Source organism: Xylocopa sonorina, chromosome 8 (assembly GCF_050948175.1).
Source record: "Xylocopa sonorina isolate GNS202 chromosome 8, iyXylSono1_principal, whole genome shotgun sequence".
Taxonomy (NCBI): domain Eukaryota; kingdom Metazoa; phylum Arthropoda; class Insecta; order Hymenoptera; family Apidae; genus Xylocopa; species Xylocopa sonorina.
In genome coordinates this window covers 5566974-5584919 of record NC_135200.1, presented here as the reverse complement: position 1 = coordinate 5584919, position 17946 = coordinate 5566974, and the positions used below count along the sequence as shown (strand labels likewise).

At 45.2% G+C, this 17946-nt stretch overlaps 1 protein-coding gene across 1 annotated transcript in view; it reads left to right on the top strand.

The window, feature by feature from the left end:
• LOC143426529 (monocarboxylate transporter 10) overlaps nucleotides 1-11585 on the top strand; it is a 68350-nt gene extending 56765 nt beyond the window's left edge. Inside the window, exons 7-10 of the mRNA XM_076900065.1 lie at nucleotides 4366-4651; nucleotides 5709-5883; nucleotides 10872-11078; nucleotides 11167-11585. Coding sequence (XP_076756180.1) covers nucleotides 4366-4651; nucleotides 5709-5883; nucleotides 10872-11078; nucleotides 11167-11585 — 1087 coding nt within the window. The remainder of the gene's footprint in view (nucleotides 1-4365; nucleotides 4652-5708; nucleotides 5884-10871; nucleotides 11079-11166) is intronic.
• The last annotated feature ends 6361 nt before the right edge of the window (nucleotides 11586-17946 follow it).

Sequence of the window (17946 nt, the reverse complement as noted above, 5' to 3'; positions counted from 1 at the left end):
GGTAAACACGAAGTTTTATAAATTCCCATCAGAGAATGGTTCCAGATTTGAGAAACCTGGCAATCTGAACGCGAGTCACGACCCCTCCCCGTTTTATTTCTCCCGGAAGGCGCGTTTCTTCGCGGCACCCCCGCAATATCCGCGTACGACCGACCGTAAGCCACGTTTCATCGATCCCCGCGCCGCTCGCGATCCGCTCGATCATTGATTGATGGACCGTTCGCCGGTTCTATGATTGATGGCGGCCATAGCGTCCAGTCGGTGTGCCCTCTGTCATTTCTACGTCCGGCGAACTTCTGCGCGGCTTCAGACGCGAGCGATACGCCGCTTTAACGCTCCTCTTTTTTTCTCCTCGCGTCGCGTCGCGTCGCAACTGGGGACGGTGGATGCCTCGGACGTTGCAGATAGAGGCGGATTTATCGGGTCTGCGGGGAAAAAAAAAAAGAAAAAATCGCGTGGGCGGCGTCGCCCTGGTTACGCGGAAGTACGCGGGTGTACCGTTGCAACTTCTACCTGACTCTTGTAACCGTAACTTGCGTTCGCTTCCTGTGAAAGCGTCGCTGACGTAGCGTTGCACAAAAACACCGCGCGTCAACTTGCTGCGTTTCGTTTCTTTTGTCGATCGATTACGTGTTTCAATTTTACCTCGCGCTTTGGGTTTCGATCGAATGTAAGATATCACCGTTTTTTGTTGTTTTTTTTTTTTGCATTCTCGAAGTAGAGGAATAGAGGACGTTTGCGTATGTATCGACTTGTACTACTTTCCGTAGCTTTGTTTTCGTTGTATCGTTTCTGTTAGTAGTCGAGAAGTGAATAAAATAAATTGTCGAGAGATTACGCAGCAGCTTTTATCGCAATTAATCGAGTAGAGGAATAATTGAGAGCGATGAAGAGATTGATCAGTGAAAAAGTGAATTGAATGGAGTCTGACCAAGCGAGCAAATAGAACAATGCTGCTCTGATATGGCCAAGTAGAACAGATCCGCATTGCACCGTCAGTAAGTGGAATAGGATCGTGCAAAGACAGACAGGTAGAATAGCATAACAGGAAGCGTACGGAGTCAGACAGGTGGGGAAAATTTGTATTAGGTCTCACAGTTTCTGAAATACTATTTTGCTATTTTAATTATTCCCATATTCAGTTACAGAACACTTCATTACTCTTATAAGTCAAACGCGATGATATCGAACTACTTTACTATTCCACCATTCTAACATCCAACGCTGAAAATTATTCAAACATTCCTTCATCTTACCATTATACAATTCCCCCGTTCTCTGTGCGTCTCGTCATCGCAAACGCGGTACTTAGCGTGTCTCATTACCATAAAATTTCATCGTGCACTTCAGAAATCCATTAAGCGAATAACCGGGAAGAACTCTCGCGGAGCGAACATCACCGAATACCAAACAATCCGACCTCCAACCACGTCCCATTGTACTTCATAAAACGCCACGATTCTCGATCCCCAAATACCCCCCAAAAGAAGAAACAAAATTAAAGTATCCACGTGACATCTTCGAACATGACCAGCCACACCTACCTTGGATAAAAATCCTCTCACGCTGAAACTGCTCGAATAACATGCGAACTAATTGAATAGAAGCGGCGAGTACGTCGTAAAGAGACATAAAAATGAAGGGACAGAGGCGGAAGTTAATTACGTTCCATGTAACCGAACAATGAAACCATTAAACGGAGGCTCGAGGTACACGTGCTCGAGAGCGGAACGTTGCCAGCAAGTGGTATAAATACGGCATTAACGCGACACGTGTTACCCCCCGCGATACTAACTGCCGTGTTAGCCTTGGCGATCGTAATACCTCGTCACCTGGTTATTTATCGTGCCCGTAAGGCGATACGTTCGCTTCGTAGGCAGCCAAGCTCGCCAGAGTAGGATCAGGGGGTGGATATGTACGGAGGGGTGTTCCCCGTCGAAACGCGTAGGAACGTCGTAAACGTCGGCTGACGCGAGACATCCGGGAGTTGCAGACGGGAATAAGCGACGAATAAAGATGGTTACCGTTCGTGGCTGACATGCGAGAACGCGCCCTGAGAATCAACGTGTCGCGCCTTTAACGCCCACCACCCTACAGGGTCGCGCAAACGACGCTTGTATTTTCTCGGGACGCTCCCATATTGGACAATCTGTACGTGTGCATAAATGGAATCTTGTTAGGGACTCCTGCGACCCGAGGACAACGTTCTCGCCAGTTTATTTTATTCCCACGCGCAGGGATGCTTCGCGTCAAATATGTACGTTCGCATACGGTGTTGGGAATTTTATCGTTTAGGACGATGGTGGTAGTTAATTGTTCGTTTGCGTTGCGAAATGGATATTTTCAGCTTCCTTTAGCAGGCGACATAAGAATATCGGATTCAGAATCTTGCTGTCGTACTGAAGATAGTGACAGAGGACATGGGTTGAAGCAAATTGTGAGAGTAAAGAGGAAACTGGAATCCAGCTATACGACTGCTAACTAATATAATTATAATGTGCTTTTTACGTTCAAATTTGTCGCGTTAAAATCACTTAGAGGGAATGAACGAAGAGAGCCACCGGGAATTGAAACGATAATACATAAAGGAGATAAAATCTGGCTCTAGTTTGTTTGATAAAACAGAGTGGATGCGCATTCCCAGGAAGTCTAAGTAATTAAGCGAAACGAAGTTGCGCGCGAACAAGCAGTCTCGTTTTAAGTTCAGCCGAGCGTTTTCAGTTGCGATACCGTATCTAGTCAGATAAGTGGCACGGGTACACTTGTGTACAGGCAAATAGAAGAGGTCAACATCTGCACAAGTAGAGCGGTAATGTACCAACAGCCGAGGAGAATAATCCCGTGTCTAGTCAGACATGCCCTGTATCTGTCTAATCTGACACACCACCCTTATATGGGTCTCTATCAAGTTTGCGTATCGTCAACTGACACTGTATCATAGTGTCCTTTCAAGGCGATATCCATGTATTCTAACGAGCAAGTAGAACAACTCGATGTATGATCAGGCGCGCCTTACTTTTCTTCTTTTATTCCCATATCATATTTATTACCATGCTACGCATAACATATAAATTATTTTTATTTATACAATTCAGACATTCTTCATAGATAGATATATATATATATATATATATATATATATATATATATATATATATTATTAATTACATATTAATATATTAACATGCACCAACAAAGGTGATTTATTACGAGGCTCTGCATATTTTGCTTTTTATAATTTAAAAATACACGAAAGGCAGGAGGAGGATAAGCAATAAAATACGTTCGTACACAGGCTGTCGTTGCAGTTAAAAATTTGTAATTAAAATCAATATCGGGAAACGCATACATTTTCCACGCTCGTTTAAAACAAGGCATCGCTTCCGTCGATTTATCAAGGTATGATTTTCAACAAAACCCTGCTACGCAGTTATTTAACTAAACTCGTCTACTCTGATTATCGTTTTTCGAAACGAGAAGTTCTACGATGGCAGAGCCAAACGATGATAAAAAAAATTCAACATAGACGAGTAAAAAAATTCTGTTCGAGTAACGTTTACCGCTACCAGGGGAGCGACAAGCAGCGTCCATTATCAGCGGTAACGTGGTTGAAAAACGGCGACAGCGAAAAGACATCGAAAAAAGTTGCCGCGAAAATGTATCCCCTGTCCCATAGAATGACGAACAGTTCGCCAGGCAAAGTTTAATGCTTTACTCGGACAAAAGCGTGGGAGGCTCGCTACCAGTTTCGAGCTCGCTGCCTCCGGTTGAAACGTAACGTCGCGTTATGAAGTTTGCGGTCGCTTTGAGCCAACGACGCGGCCTGGAACTCTCTGTTCGGCAGATGCAGCTCGTTCGCCAATCCATCGCGCGTAATTCTCCCCTTTCTTAACGGTGGTTCCCTTTTACCGGGGCAGATTGCACCGAGTTCTCGTTGAGGGGCGCAGAAAAATGAGAGGCGAGCACACAATTTTCTCATCGCCTTTGCGACTTGGCGGAAGCGTTTCTTTTATTTCACTTAGGGGGTGGTTCCTCGAGAACGTCGCTGCGGGTTTCGACAATGGTGGGTTTCCAACGCTGTGACGTTACTCAGAAATCGTTAACGAAATACCAGGGGTGGGTACAAGATCCAATTAACTTTATTTCGAACTTCACATTACTTTTATTCGAAATAGAATCTAAAACGAGTTCTACTTAGCCTAACTCGCGGCACGTTTTCTTCGGAAGCAAATTCTCTGGTTCGAATTCGCGCGCGCCAGTGGGCGGTAAAGGGGTTCAAGGGTTAGAGCAGAGTTACGTAAGCCGAGCTGAACCGTAGGAAGTGCGATTCTCTTCTGTAACCATAACGACACGGTGTTTCCTCAGAAAGCTGGGCTGGGAGCGCGGGATGCAGTCGGTAACCGGAGTCCTGTCGTTGGCCTTTTTCCTCGGCTTGATTTACAGGAGCGCCTCGTTCTATCATCCGCAACGGCGGGCCATGTTGCACGTGAAAAACCAACGTGGCGGCAAGCTGAAAGAGAAGAAGACGTCGGGCAAGCCGATCAGACAGCCATGGGTGGACCTCAGCCCCCTTGGCAGCCGCCCCGTTAGAATGCTGATGTTGGCTGCTGGCGCCGCTGGTTTCGGACTTTACACGCCCGCCTTTTACATCGTGAGTACCCCAATTACAGTGTCCCACCTCTTTCTAACAGCTGGTTGCTTACTTTTCGATATTTCCAAGTATTCCAAATTGTGTATGCATAAGAGTACGTGTGCGCGTCGCAAACGTGCCATTCAAGATACTAAGAGTAATACTCAGGAACTACAAATTAGTGAAATAGAAAAGAGAGTTTTAAATCGAAACGTTCAGGGCGCGAGAACAATTGCACGGAGTCTCGTTTCCGTAGCAAAACCGACGAACGACACTGGACCAGCGCAGGTAAAACTCCCAGCACAAGAGACTCGGTTCCCAATTGCTGACCAGTCCACTGCGCTCGCCTATAGCGAGACAGAATCGCCAGACTGCCAGAAACACGCGTGTACCTCGACAATAACAATCAGACACCGGACGACAGTTGGCAACTTCAACCTCGACTGAAGTTTCGCCAAAGTTGGTCCGTTTGCACCCCCTGAATCGGTCGGTCCCGCTTCCGCGTTTGCGCGTCTCGCGTTCCGCACGCGTCCACGCATCGCCGGGTATTCAAAACCCTGCGAGAGTTCGCGAAACTGCCCCTCGACGCAGCGTTTCGAGAGTTCGCGGAACTCTCGAGCGTTTCGGGTCGATCTGAATGCAAATTGAATCTGTGAAGTCTGGCAGAGTGGTGAAGGATGCTGAAGAACCGAGAATTTTTAGCCTTTAGATTTGTTTCTCTTTTCGTACACAGTGTCCCATTATGTTCTGTATTAATTTAGCAAGCATACAGATGTGGCATAATAATTTTCATTCAACAAATGAAAGTTTCCCCTTGCTTTCGCGTTTCCACAAGATACCTGTACAGAATCAGCTACAGCATCCGAAATGGAGGAGAGTAAATTTCAGCAATGCGTTCGAGAGAAGCCATTCAGACCCCGATCCAAGTAGCGATCTATCCGTCAAACATCTTCCGATACACAATATCAATCTGACCGATCGAGACGGCCTTCCGCCAGCGTTCACCACCTCTCCACTTATCTTCCCCCCCGTGCTTCCCCTCGGACAGCAATCTGCTAATGAAACACACCGGTTGCAGGCGGTGCAAGGCCACAAAGACGGTTTGGAGGCCAGCGCGGTGGTGCTTTTGCAGACCTGCCTCGGGTTGGCGGCCGCCCTCGGCTGCGCAGCTTGGGGAGTCGTTACGGCCAGGCCATCCGCCCAGTGTCTGGTGTCCAGGCAATATCTCTGCCAGGCGGCTCTCCTCGGAGTTGGTCAGTATATACTACACGCCGCATGGTCCTGGCGAGGGTGCTCGACCCGCTCGAGATGGAGGATTAGCGGTCGCGAGCGAGGGAGCGTGGCGGTTCGCAGGGACAGCGAGTTTTCCGTAACCCGTAGCGGTTCGTTCCGGGTGAGACGAGCTTATGAAAGATTCGGTTTGAACCGCTCCTGTCCGTGGTTTCGCTCGGAAGTTCCTCGAAACACGTGTTTAAGGATTCACCTTCCGCGGTAGATGTTCCGTAGAGGGCGAGAGACGCTTTTCAGAGGTACAAGTTTCGATGGAACGTATCGAGCTGTTTTTGGCATCGTGATTTTTCAATTCTAACACGGTAGATGATATTTTGTAGAACTAAGGCTCCGAGATCTTATTTCAATTCGCGTAACTATTCAATTAACAGTATAAAAATTGTACCTGAACATTGCAAAGAATGTACGTGATCTCTAACAGAAAACTATCGTAGAAATCTGAAGAAGATGATATAGCAGCTACATTCATTATTCTCAAACTAATACCATTTGTGATATTAGAAAAATTTCTTTCCGATCACCCAGTATACCGTTGGTAGAACCACGGCCGCCGTCCATCGTCGTGCGCGTTATGCTTTCGCTGAGAAGGTTCGTCGTCCGCAGATTTCTAAACGTATAGTCCTCATTCAGTCCCGGGGCAGACCCACCCCTCGGCCGACCCGTATCACGCTTTTGAAGCGACCGAGGCTCTTCGAGTGTCAGCCGCATACACACGTCTTTACCTCTCATTCAGTCGGTTCAGGCTTACCCTCGGCTGGGGTTCCACCAGCGACACAAAGTATTATATTTTCCATTCTGCGTCCTGAAGTCACCCCCGTCCGCCTCTGTCTCTCCCGTCCACCCTCCCCGCTATTCTCTCCTCCCTTTCTTCGCTTTGGTCACGAAGAAGAATATTGTTCGAACAGAGAGAAAGAGACGGAGGGGCAGAGGAGGTCGGTCCGTTGCAATCGTTAATGGGGTTGCTCTGGACAGAGGTGGCGCGTTTAAAACCCCACGGTTCGCTCGATGGAAGTTCCTAGAGATTCCTTTCGTTACTGGAGATGAAACTAGTCAATCGTCTCGTCCTCGAGGTGCTTCAATTGGTTGACAATGGAATAAATAATTATTTTACGCGGAAGAAAATCGTAGGAGATGTTTTTTTTTATTTTGTTTTCCATCGTCGCGGAATTCTGAGAAAGTGTGCCCGTTCTCAGTTTATTCGATAAAGTTTACAGAAGAAAATGGTTCTTTCTTCGCTGTGTAAGTAGCACTTTTCCCCGATTCACGGTTACCTCGCAGGAGAACGAGGGTGGAAACGGCAGGGGATGTTTGAGAAGCGCGGAATACTCCGTCGCGGCAGCGCGCTCGAACGTGAAATTTTAATCCCACGCCGTGCGAACAGACGATTGACCGAACGGCTTTCCGGTGTCGAGATCCTTCCGAGGAATCTGAGAATCGCGGGACGAACGCACGCCACCCTCGAACCTGTACGCTTGTCGAATATTTATGAAAGCAGCCAGACGATCGTCACTTTTAACGAGACCGATATCGATCGTCGCTGAATTCTCGCGTCGTTCAAAGTAGAATCACCTGTAATTTCATTTTTATTGCCTGTAAACTGATACCTTGCCCCCAAACTATTTCTCGAAACATCCGAAAAATTCATTTAACGATCGAAATTTATTAATCGCGTAGAATCGTTACCTTTAATTTCTCGCAAAGCATGCGAGGAAATGTTTTTTACCAATGTAGAAACGCGCGCGGTTATTAAATCGGCGAAGTTCGAAATTTAAATTTGAAATTAACGGAAGAACGATTTAACGCCTGAGAGCGTTGCGTTCCGTAATTCTGCGAAAACGTGTATTCATGGGAGCCATAAAAGAGAGGAAGACGCGATTACGATGGTTTGGGTTCGCGATCGTTTTAATAAGGATGATATCGACCGTACTGAAATTTTTTATGGTTATCGTTCAAGTTATTGCAGCTTTCGTTACCTCTAAAAATCCGTACGGAAATTTTGAAATATACAACTGTAGGAACACGTACAATAAATGTTCCTCTTTTTTTACTAATTTACATGTACATTTAATAGGCACGTTATTTAATGTACGTTACGTGTATAACTTTTTTTTATTTGTTTCTAATGCTAATTGTTATTTCGAACGAAACAAGTCAAACAGTCTGTATAAACGACGTTTAACTGCGTAATTGACGGCGCCATAAAACGATGCTTTAATTTATTCACCGCGCGTGCACAAATTTCATAGCGATCACACAAAGACATTCACGCGGCGCATTAAACAGCTCGTTCGCAATTAACAGCCAATGCAAATATGCGCAGCATATTCTCCCCGGACTCGTCAATCATGTCAATCTCCGTGGCAGATCTAATTAAAGGTTCAAATGTCGCTCTCCTCTCTCCTCAAATTCACATTTACTTTTTATCATACAAATTTTCGGTACATCAAAAATTGCTTATAATAAAATCAATGGAAATTTAAATAACGACATATTTATCATTAAACTCGAGAAGTTATAAACGTACATCAACGCGGAAATAATAACAGATTGTAATCTCGCGTAGAGTTTGACGAAAATCAACAATCAGTCTCTTGGAAATCAATATTTACCATCATAAAATCAATAGAAAGTCGAACGCAACGCAAATATCGTATCAAGGATATTTTTTTAGCAGAGACACCGTTTAATCGTTTGCACTATTTTTTTCGTACACGTGCACGAACTCGTAGCACGTAAAATAATTAGAAAGAGGTATATACATCAAACAGGGCGTACCTGGTACAATATATTTTAAAGTTCAGACACGCGAGACCGTTAAAGGGTTAACTCCATTCGCTAACTTCGCTCCTCGAGACCTCTGAAATTAACCACTGCCAACCACACACCCCCGCGCTACCAAATACTGTAAATCCTGTCAAAATATAAACCCCATATTATAAATTCCATCCTGCACCTAACTGTTAGAGAGTATTCCTACGAACAGAGCATCGAACAAACGTAACTATATTCTCGTCGTAACAGTTAGAAAATTACTCAACTCTAGCGGTATTCCGCTTCTACTCTGAAGATTACGACGATCGACGATACAACCCCGAAGAAAGGCCAAGCGATCATCGCGACAAATCGTCGTAAAGCGACAGAAAAAGAGCTATCGAAGATTAGCGGGAACATCGTTTCGTAGCGGGGAATAAAGCTGCAGGTAACCTGGAACAGGCGGTAATCCCTCAACGAGGGACGCGACGCGGAGGTGATGAGAGCGCGAGTAAAAATTCCTGGGTACGTAACTCGTAATCAGGGGAGGGTCGTATTTTCAGCCGACGAGCGAACGGACACGCGCTCTGGTACACGCGCGAGCGTGCACGGACGGCGAGGGGATGAAAACGGGGTTGACAAGCGGGTAGCTAAATATACAAGCGCGGCCAGCAGAAGTTCCAGCCACCAAAAAGCGGCTTATCCAGCCGCTGGTGACGCTGGATCGAGCTCGCTGCCAGCCGTCCCTATTCACCAGCGCCAGATAAACTATCCCGTGGAAAGAATTTGCAATTTCCTCCGCGACACGCGTCCCACGCCGGAAGAGGGATGGACGGGTTTTGTCGCGTGACGTTTTCATCCATCCGGGGACGATTTCTGCTGCGATGCGACGGGGATGGAATATTATGGCTGAGAATATGGGATCAGGTTTAGAGATATGGGCTAATCCGTGGCTGCGTCCCAGAGACGGGTCTCGAGTTTTTATTTCGTTGTCGGGGGATCCAACGGGCGGAATTAGTTTTGTAGAATATTGCGCGTGTGGAGTTTGCTAGCAGATATTGTTTTTTTTTTTTTTTATCTCGTCCAAAGTACCATTTTCGTGGGCAGGATTGTATGACGGAAGTTCCTTTCGTTCTTAAGTTTATTTCCGAGGAATGTCTCGGAGATATTTATCGCTTCTAAACAGGCTCGAATTAGAAACATCTGAAAATGTGAACATTCACGTCTCTCGTTTACCCAACCCTTTGCATTTCATTGTGTTTGCGACATTTAAATCACACCAATCTTCATTATTCTTCATTGTTCTTGAGGAATACTTCCAAATGCTATCATAACGCGGATCGACACGTACCACCCCAAGGATTAAAACATTGATCATGGTATGTTAAACAGTTAAACATAACATTTTAAATAAATTAAATTAATTTTGTTCGTCGTGAAATTATGGTACAGTTTTTATGCTGTATATTGACAAATAATTAACGCGAATAATAAAGTAATATTGCGTCGTGCATTATTCGGGAGCATTTATAGGAGAAACGTAAAGAGTCGATGGAAAATAACGATGTTCGACGGGTCGATTACGGGACCAGCAATCGCGATATTGATCTATCGAAGGATTTGTTAGTTAGAACGGCGTCTCGTTGGTTTATTTCGTAGCGGCGCTAATGACCAGTGCACCGGTAAGAGGATTACGAAATAAACTCTGCTCCGATGCTCTGCGGTGATCCGTCTCCCTCTGCGCCGAAACATGAATGGCAAACTTAAAAGTTCCCGTCCTGAATGCGCCGCTACACGCTCGCGAGCACCAACGGCTCGTTTACGTACGGACCGCCACGAGTTTAATTGGTTTTGTTACATTAAACCACGTATCTGATGCGGCTGGTAGAGTTACTCGGATTAAGCGTAACTGGGGTGCACAGCCTCTGCGATGAACCTTGAGGATCCACGCTTTGCTCGTTCTAATGAACTTGACGAGTTTCACGGATCCATTCGTATAGAGACTAACCGTCCATCCACGCTGGAAAATGAAACAATTTCACTGTCAATTCGGAAACGGGGAACAAATAATTGAAATAATCGAATCATTTTTTAATCTCGTTTCCGAAACTGGAGTTTCAGAGTTCGATTAAACGTTGCGAACGGTCCTGAGAGCGAGGATCAACGATCGAACTCCTCTGATACGCCGCTCGTTTTCCAGCTATAGCTCAAGTGGCGTTGGGCAGCGTGCAGGGCTACCACGGGCTGATCCTCGCTTCCGGTTTATACGGCGCGTCCCTTGGCGGCGCCCTCTACTCCCTAAAGATGCTGGCCCTGGAGAGACTAAGGGCGAGGCTGTTCGCGCGATCCTGGGCGCTCGTGCAGGCCGCTGAAGCTTTACCTATTCTTCTCGGAGTTCCTCTTACTGGTGACGATCGATTTCTCTTAAAAAATATTTTCTTACAAACTCTGTCAAGCGTTACGCGACCATCCATGACCCGCAGGCGAACTTTCAGGTTACATGAACGCGAACAGCTCGAGGGTGGGTTACTACGCGTGCACGTTAAGTTCCTTGTGCGGCGCAGCGTTGCTCTTCCTGGTCGGTTGGGGTCGTCAGCCGGCGTCGCCGCTCCTCCCAGGCTCGCATCTCTCGAACGTGACCATCCCGCCGCCGTGTGCCTGTCCACCACCGCCAAGGCCAAGGCTGCCCAAGTCCCAGTCGTTGCACGTGCCCTTGGACGTGGACGTGAACCTGCGCGAGCGGGAGACCGAGAGGATGCACACTGCCGAGCACTACTATCAGCCGCAGTTCTACGGCCCGCTCAGACCCAGCAAGAGCGTGCCTGAGGGACTCAGCCATCAGGACTCGTACAGGAACCGGCCGAGACGGCACAGGGACGTCACCGTCATCGAGCAGATGACCACCAGCGTTTAGAGCGGGACGAGACGCGCCAGTGTTCGAGGCGAGGGTGGTCGGTCGTTCAAGACTGTTGATTTTGACGATCGATGGTCAAGCTTGGAGCTGTGATGGGGACGAGGGCGGGGTACCGTTGGTGGTTGTTGATCGTTAGTTCTTTATCGAGGGCCAAGACTTGTCGAGGTTTCTAGTTTCTGCTATTTCGTGGTATACTGTTTTCTCAGCCAGTTTTGCGTGGTCGTTTCTTCAACGAGATCGACAATTTCGAGGGAGCTGTATTGTCGGTGTACTTTTGTTTCCCTCGAAAGTGGGAAGTTTTCTTGAAGAAACGAGGACCGTGGCAGGGTCAACCCTCTGTAATTCAATTTTCTACGGTATTAAAGGAACCTCTGGTTACTATGAAGTTACTTTAAATAATGAAGAAACAAAGTAATGCCACAGCATTAGCTAACTTCGAAAGAGGGTTAACATTGTTACCTATCCCCCCTTAATTTCAACTTATTTCTTCGATCCGCTTCATTCGTCGATAAACAAATATGAAAATACACGCGGCACACGCAACGCCAGAAGCGTCGATCCCCTTTCACAACCGTTCAATTTATCCGAACGCACGCCTGGTTCTCGAATATCCATTATAACCACCCCTAACGCGTAAATTCCCGCGAAACCGCGTGGAAACGCGAGCCATCGTCGATGCTCTTTAAAATCCGGCAATTATTGCTCGTCGACGCAGCCGAGCGTGGTCCATGGGCGAGCGTAACCCGGCCTCGGTTCGGTTAATCGAAACCAATCTTTTGTCCGCGTTAATACGCGGCCGCTATTATCGCGAGGGGTGATGCCACTCGATCCTCGAAATGTCGAAATCTCGTCGAAATCTCGTCGTCACCGACGGGCATCCTATTCGACCAAGCGACGAGCAGATGTCGAGGCAACGATGCGTGTCAACGGCACGCGTGGCCCGTGTGCGCCCACCCCCTCCTGGTCCGTCGACGCTCAATTCTTTCGACTTCCGCTGTTGAATTCTGCTGGAGATTGTCGGGCAGAATGCGTTCTGCAGAAGGAGACCAGTTCGTGGGAATGTAATTTTAATCTCTTCGATTTCTTTGCGTGGTATCGTAGAATATACGAAATTTATTGTTTTGCTGTTATGGTTGACGATGTATGAATCTTGATTCGAACGTTTGAAACTTGGAAACAGTCTGGAATTCGCTGTCTGTTTTGCGTTTTCGAACGAGCTGGATTCCATTCACATAACGTGATACATTTGTGCGAGTGGATGGCGGTGAACGGAAGTGGACCGCTTCTGGCGAACGCGAGCGTTGAGTGATCCGTAGGAGGAGCTCGAAGTGGACAATTTTCTGCCATTCTTTTTGCACGATGGAATGTTTTTCTTTTATTAGGATTAATTTCACTGTGAAATTATCAGGGTATCGAGGACTTCAATATCGTAAAGTGTAACGATCAGTTGATGAATTTACTAATCGTCTAAAGGAGAATAATAAAAGGTACAATTTGAATTAATTAACGGTTTATTGTATAACTGAATAATGTTATTGTTTTATGATTAAGTGGTAGATGTAATTGCTAATTGATTGAGCAACATAATACAGTCGTTCTCTAATGATACCACGAATCGATTATTCATTTGTTGGCCGACGAGCACTATATTCGTTAATTGTTCATAATAACTATATTTATGTTCAATGATTCGAAAGTTATAACGAAACACGACCAGTTCGAGTTCCTCTGGTTACGAGAAATAAGTTTTTACGTTCGAATATATAATAAAAAAAAATATAATGTTGTTGGCTCGGAAACGCGAGGTGAACGTGAACGTTAATCAAAACGAGGAGTAAAATCAAAGGCGAATCAAACGGGGGATTCAGGGGAACGAATCGTAAACTGTTAATATAGACCATGAAGAGGTTTTATGCCCCTCACCTGTTGATGGCGGAGATCTAGATGGTATTAAGACGTATGTAAATGGAATTTATATAGTCTATCTGATCTATAATTGAAGTATCAAAGTAAGTTAGGGAAATACTTATTCGTGTTAATGGTTTCTTAGTTACGACGTTACTGCGAGGGAAGTATCTGTCTATCTGCCTTATATATTCTCTCTCTCAGGACTGCTTTCCATTCGAACTAGAGTTTCTCCATTTTTTTCCAAACAAAACTTGCAACTACTTCAAAGTTTCCTATTTTCTTTATCTCTCGAATGGAGATGGCAAAAATTTCCAAATTTTTTCTGCACAATTTCACGAATGTGTTATCCTCTAAATACTGACAAACGGATCGGTACTTCCCTCCCGTGTGTGTTCACAAAACTACATTTAGAAACTCAAAGAACGAAGAAGCAAAAGGGAAGCGAAATAAATAAATCAACAGCACGAGGAGAATCAAGTTTCTAGGAAGAGAGAAGGAGAGAGAGAGAGGAAGAGATATACGAAGATGGAGCTGGCCTCCACGAACGAATCGGAATCGATCACGCGAATCGTTACAGACTTTGCTTACGTTTTAATGTACACTACGTAGAAACCTGGAAAGTAAGTACAATTTAGGAACAATTAAATGTACGCGTGCGGTAATCGACGATTTAACGAGAAATCGGGAACGCAGGACGAGAATCGTCCTGTCGACGGATCGTCTCTTCGAATTCGCGCGTAACACGCCTGGGAGCTCGATCGTTCTTTCCTTCTGCGAATATTCTAACGCGAACAACGCTGAAGAAACATCTAGACTTGGGGAAAAAAGCTTGGAGGAGTAATTGTACAGTCTGCAACAACTATTCTACTCGTAGCTCAGAGAACTTTCCGATTCAGATTCTGATGGAGATCGCAATCGAATCATTTCAACTTATTTTCATGTAAGAATCGAGTCGCGTTAAGTCAATATATTAATCTTTGGCTGGTGTCTCTCATAGCGTTCTTCGTTTTTCTATAACATTCGAATTGTACAGTGGTATTTGTTACATTTCGTGAGATATTATTTATCGTGCCAAAGGAGATTATTTTTCGAAGACTGAGAGTAAAGGGGTTGCAATAATAATTAAAAAAAAGGAAATGTTCATTTAGATTTAATTTTGTTACACGCTGTATAATTCAATTTATTATTCTAAAAATCGAGAAATTTCATATCAACAATAGAGACTATAGTAATCATTGTAGAATATCGAATTTTAATAATGGAACGAACCTTCCCTGAATCAGAGAAAAATTTGGCGAACGAGTCTCCCAAAAATTGAAAGAAGCTCTCGTTTAAAAAATAAGACACCGATCATACGTCGCCACGACACCAGTCAAAGATTCAAACGTTCTATTCCTACTAGCTCTTAATAAAAAGATTAAAGAAGAAACTCATCGTGAAGACTTCGATAGAGCAGTCGAGTCATCGAACGGTAAAGCGATTAGTACCTGAATATTAAGTGTTCTAGGTTTACGCGACAATTGTACCACGCGAACAAAAAAAAAAACTCTTTTCCACGCGAGAGGATGGATCCACTGTTTTCCAAGGTTCTCCAAAAAAAATCTGCGAACCTCCAGAATGGCGTTTACAAAACGAAAAGCAAGATCAAACGTGCCACAAAACGGAGCTAAAGAAAACAGAAAAAAACAATCAAGAAATCCTGCTAACCCTTTGTTGCACAAAACGTTCTAATTGCAATCTTACTGAAACATTTTCATCTCGTCTTTGAAGTATCAAAAATCGTATAACAATCGTTTATTCCAATTAATTCTATATTTTACTCTTGCTCGCCAGAAAACGTGCAAAGAATTCTTCTATCGCGCGATAGTTTTGTCGCAGATACGGTTCGAGGAGATGGGTACCAGGACGAAACGCGGCATCAGCGTGCACCAAAGGGTTGAAGAGGGTGCGCGAACGCTCGTCATCGCTGCGATGGTCCCGCGTGGCGACCGTATCGTCGTTTCTTGCTTCTTCTTCTCTCGCTGAAATCGGCTACGTCGAGAACTTCTCGAAAGTCGCCTCGTTAGTCGGACGTTGCCTCTGTAATAAGGAACGCGGAAAGATTTCGGGCGGCTAACAGGGTGCGCCGATCCGGAAAATCGGGAGATCGTTGTAAAAGTTCCGTCGCGTTGCGAACTTTCCCGTTCGGAATTTATTGTCATTTTTAGGAGTGGGTCGCGGGTGAGTTTTTTTAATGGAACGTTCTTCGCGTCTCGAGGACGCGGGTATTGGAAGTCGGAACGATGTTGGAGATAAATAAATTGGGTTCTCTTAGTCGACTCGAAAGGCATGGGACCGATCGAAGTTTGCAATACTCTCACGGGGTCATTCTTGGATTTATATCTCGATCTTCTGGCTTTCGCTCGTGAATGGCTAACGAAATCTTTTCTTCTGTTAAGCAGACTCTTGCGATCCTTTGATAGAAAATTTGTAAGCTATTAAAAATTGCAATCTTTCATCTCTATTGCCGAGTGATAGTGTCTTAAATGTAATTAAATCAAGCTTCGAATTTACTCGGAACCCGCACGCAAACTGTCGCCACGTAAATCGAATGAATTGAATTTTATTTAAAGAAAGAAAGCATCAAGGGTTGCGATTCGTCTTTCGCACGAATCTACGCAAACTACTTGTTGCCAAGCTGCTTTTTAAAATGCTCTAGCCGACGCGTGGTCTCTCAATGAAAAAAAAAAAAAGAGGAAAGATATTAAGTAATACATAAGTGTCAACGATATAAAAAAAAAAGATTAACCAATTTAGAAACATATTGTCTAGATTCTAAACGTACGAAGTTTCGACTAGCTTTAGACGATCGAAACGTCGCGTGCCAACGATCGGCGTGTCGTTCGTTTGCGACGATCACCATCCCCTTCGTAAGTACTCACGACACTCCTCGTTATTCTATCTCTCTGTGGTGAATTGTTTGTATACTGCCAATTTTTATAGAACACTGCTCGGATTCTTCGACTCGCCGGTGTTCGAATCCCCGTGAACGATCGAGGCGTTTCAAAGCATACAATAAACCGAGCGTGGAAACAGCGAATCAATTACTCGAACCAACAGAACTCTCGTACGTTTGTAGGATTAATCGAACAATTTGCCACGCGTTTTTCGACGGTTTCACTATCGAACGCACACTCGATCGATCGTGACGAACGTTGGACGAGCAGGTGAAGATGCGAATTGCGAACAATCAACGTCTCGCTATCAAACTGAAGCTCACGTTACATTTCGTATTAGCATATAGATTATCTATAATTTTGTTGCTATTTCTGAAAGAAAATACATTCTGTGAATCGATAGTGTCAATTCGTTTCGAATTGTCTGCGATTTCTTGCGAGAATTAGATCATTGATAGCGAGCATCTGAAAGTTATGGCTTCTTTAAGAAAATTACGATTACAATCATTTGCATCTTCGTGAAACGAACGTTCGAGGGGTGTAAATGCGAGGCAGAGAAATTCGCAGGCACTTTTTATCAAGCACGTACGATAAGTTCCTCCCCTCTGATTGTCCTCAAGTACCAGCCACAAGTATCTCGTGTGTTTTTTCTACAGTCGTAGCTTTCTACTCGCGATCGTACGTAAAACGACCAGTCTTTTTCTAACCAGTACAATTCCACCGACTTTAACCCTCTTAGTACATCTCGCGTGACCTGTTCAAAGACTTGATAATTCATTCACGAGAATCTCCCTGTAAAGTAACAACTCGTGGACGTCGAGACGATTCAGAGTAGCGCGTCCATCGTCGCTTCCGTTGACTTTCAGCGTGACCAACTCGAGTTACGTGGCGAGCGGGTTAAAGCGGAGGAGAGCGTAAGAGAGACGACCGTGTCGGACTTAAAGGGTCGAGTTTTGTACCTCGAGCTAACTTAGAAACATCGTAAGAGAGAGCGTAGACCAGATTTCTTCGACTTCTATCCGTGTACCGTTTCCGTTCGTCGCTAATAAACGTGCGCTTGAAAAGGGCAAAGAATCGAGGATGGAATGCGAGTTCTGCGCGCGAAATCCTCGAGGACGTTCGAGGGAGCGTCGTTAAAGAACGACGCGGGGAAATGGAAATTCTGTCGCGAGACTATCGCGGATGAGAGAGGCTCAGCTTCGCCGGAAGTATCCGCGCGATCACGATAAACTTCGACATCGACTGTCCCACGAAACAATGTTCGTCGATGTATCTCGAGGCATCCTCTGATAAAATGTATCGTACACAGGAACACGCGTGCATTTCACGCACTGAATCATTCGTACATACAGACACACACACACATACACACGCGTACACGTAAAATATATAAGTACTCTGATTCTTGTGAAAGCTTCTTGTAAATCGACGTTTACGGAAATCGTGAGCCGTTCTTTAAGTTTTAAACGAAATGGAAGAGAGAAGAAGGAAAGAGAGAGGGAGGGAGAGAGAGAGAG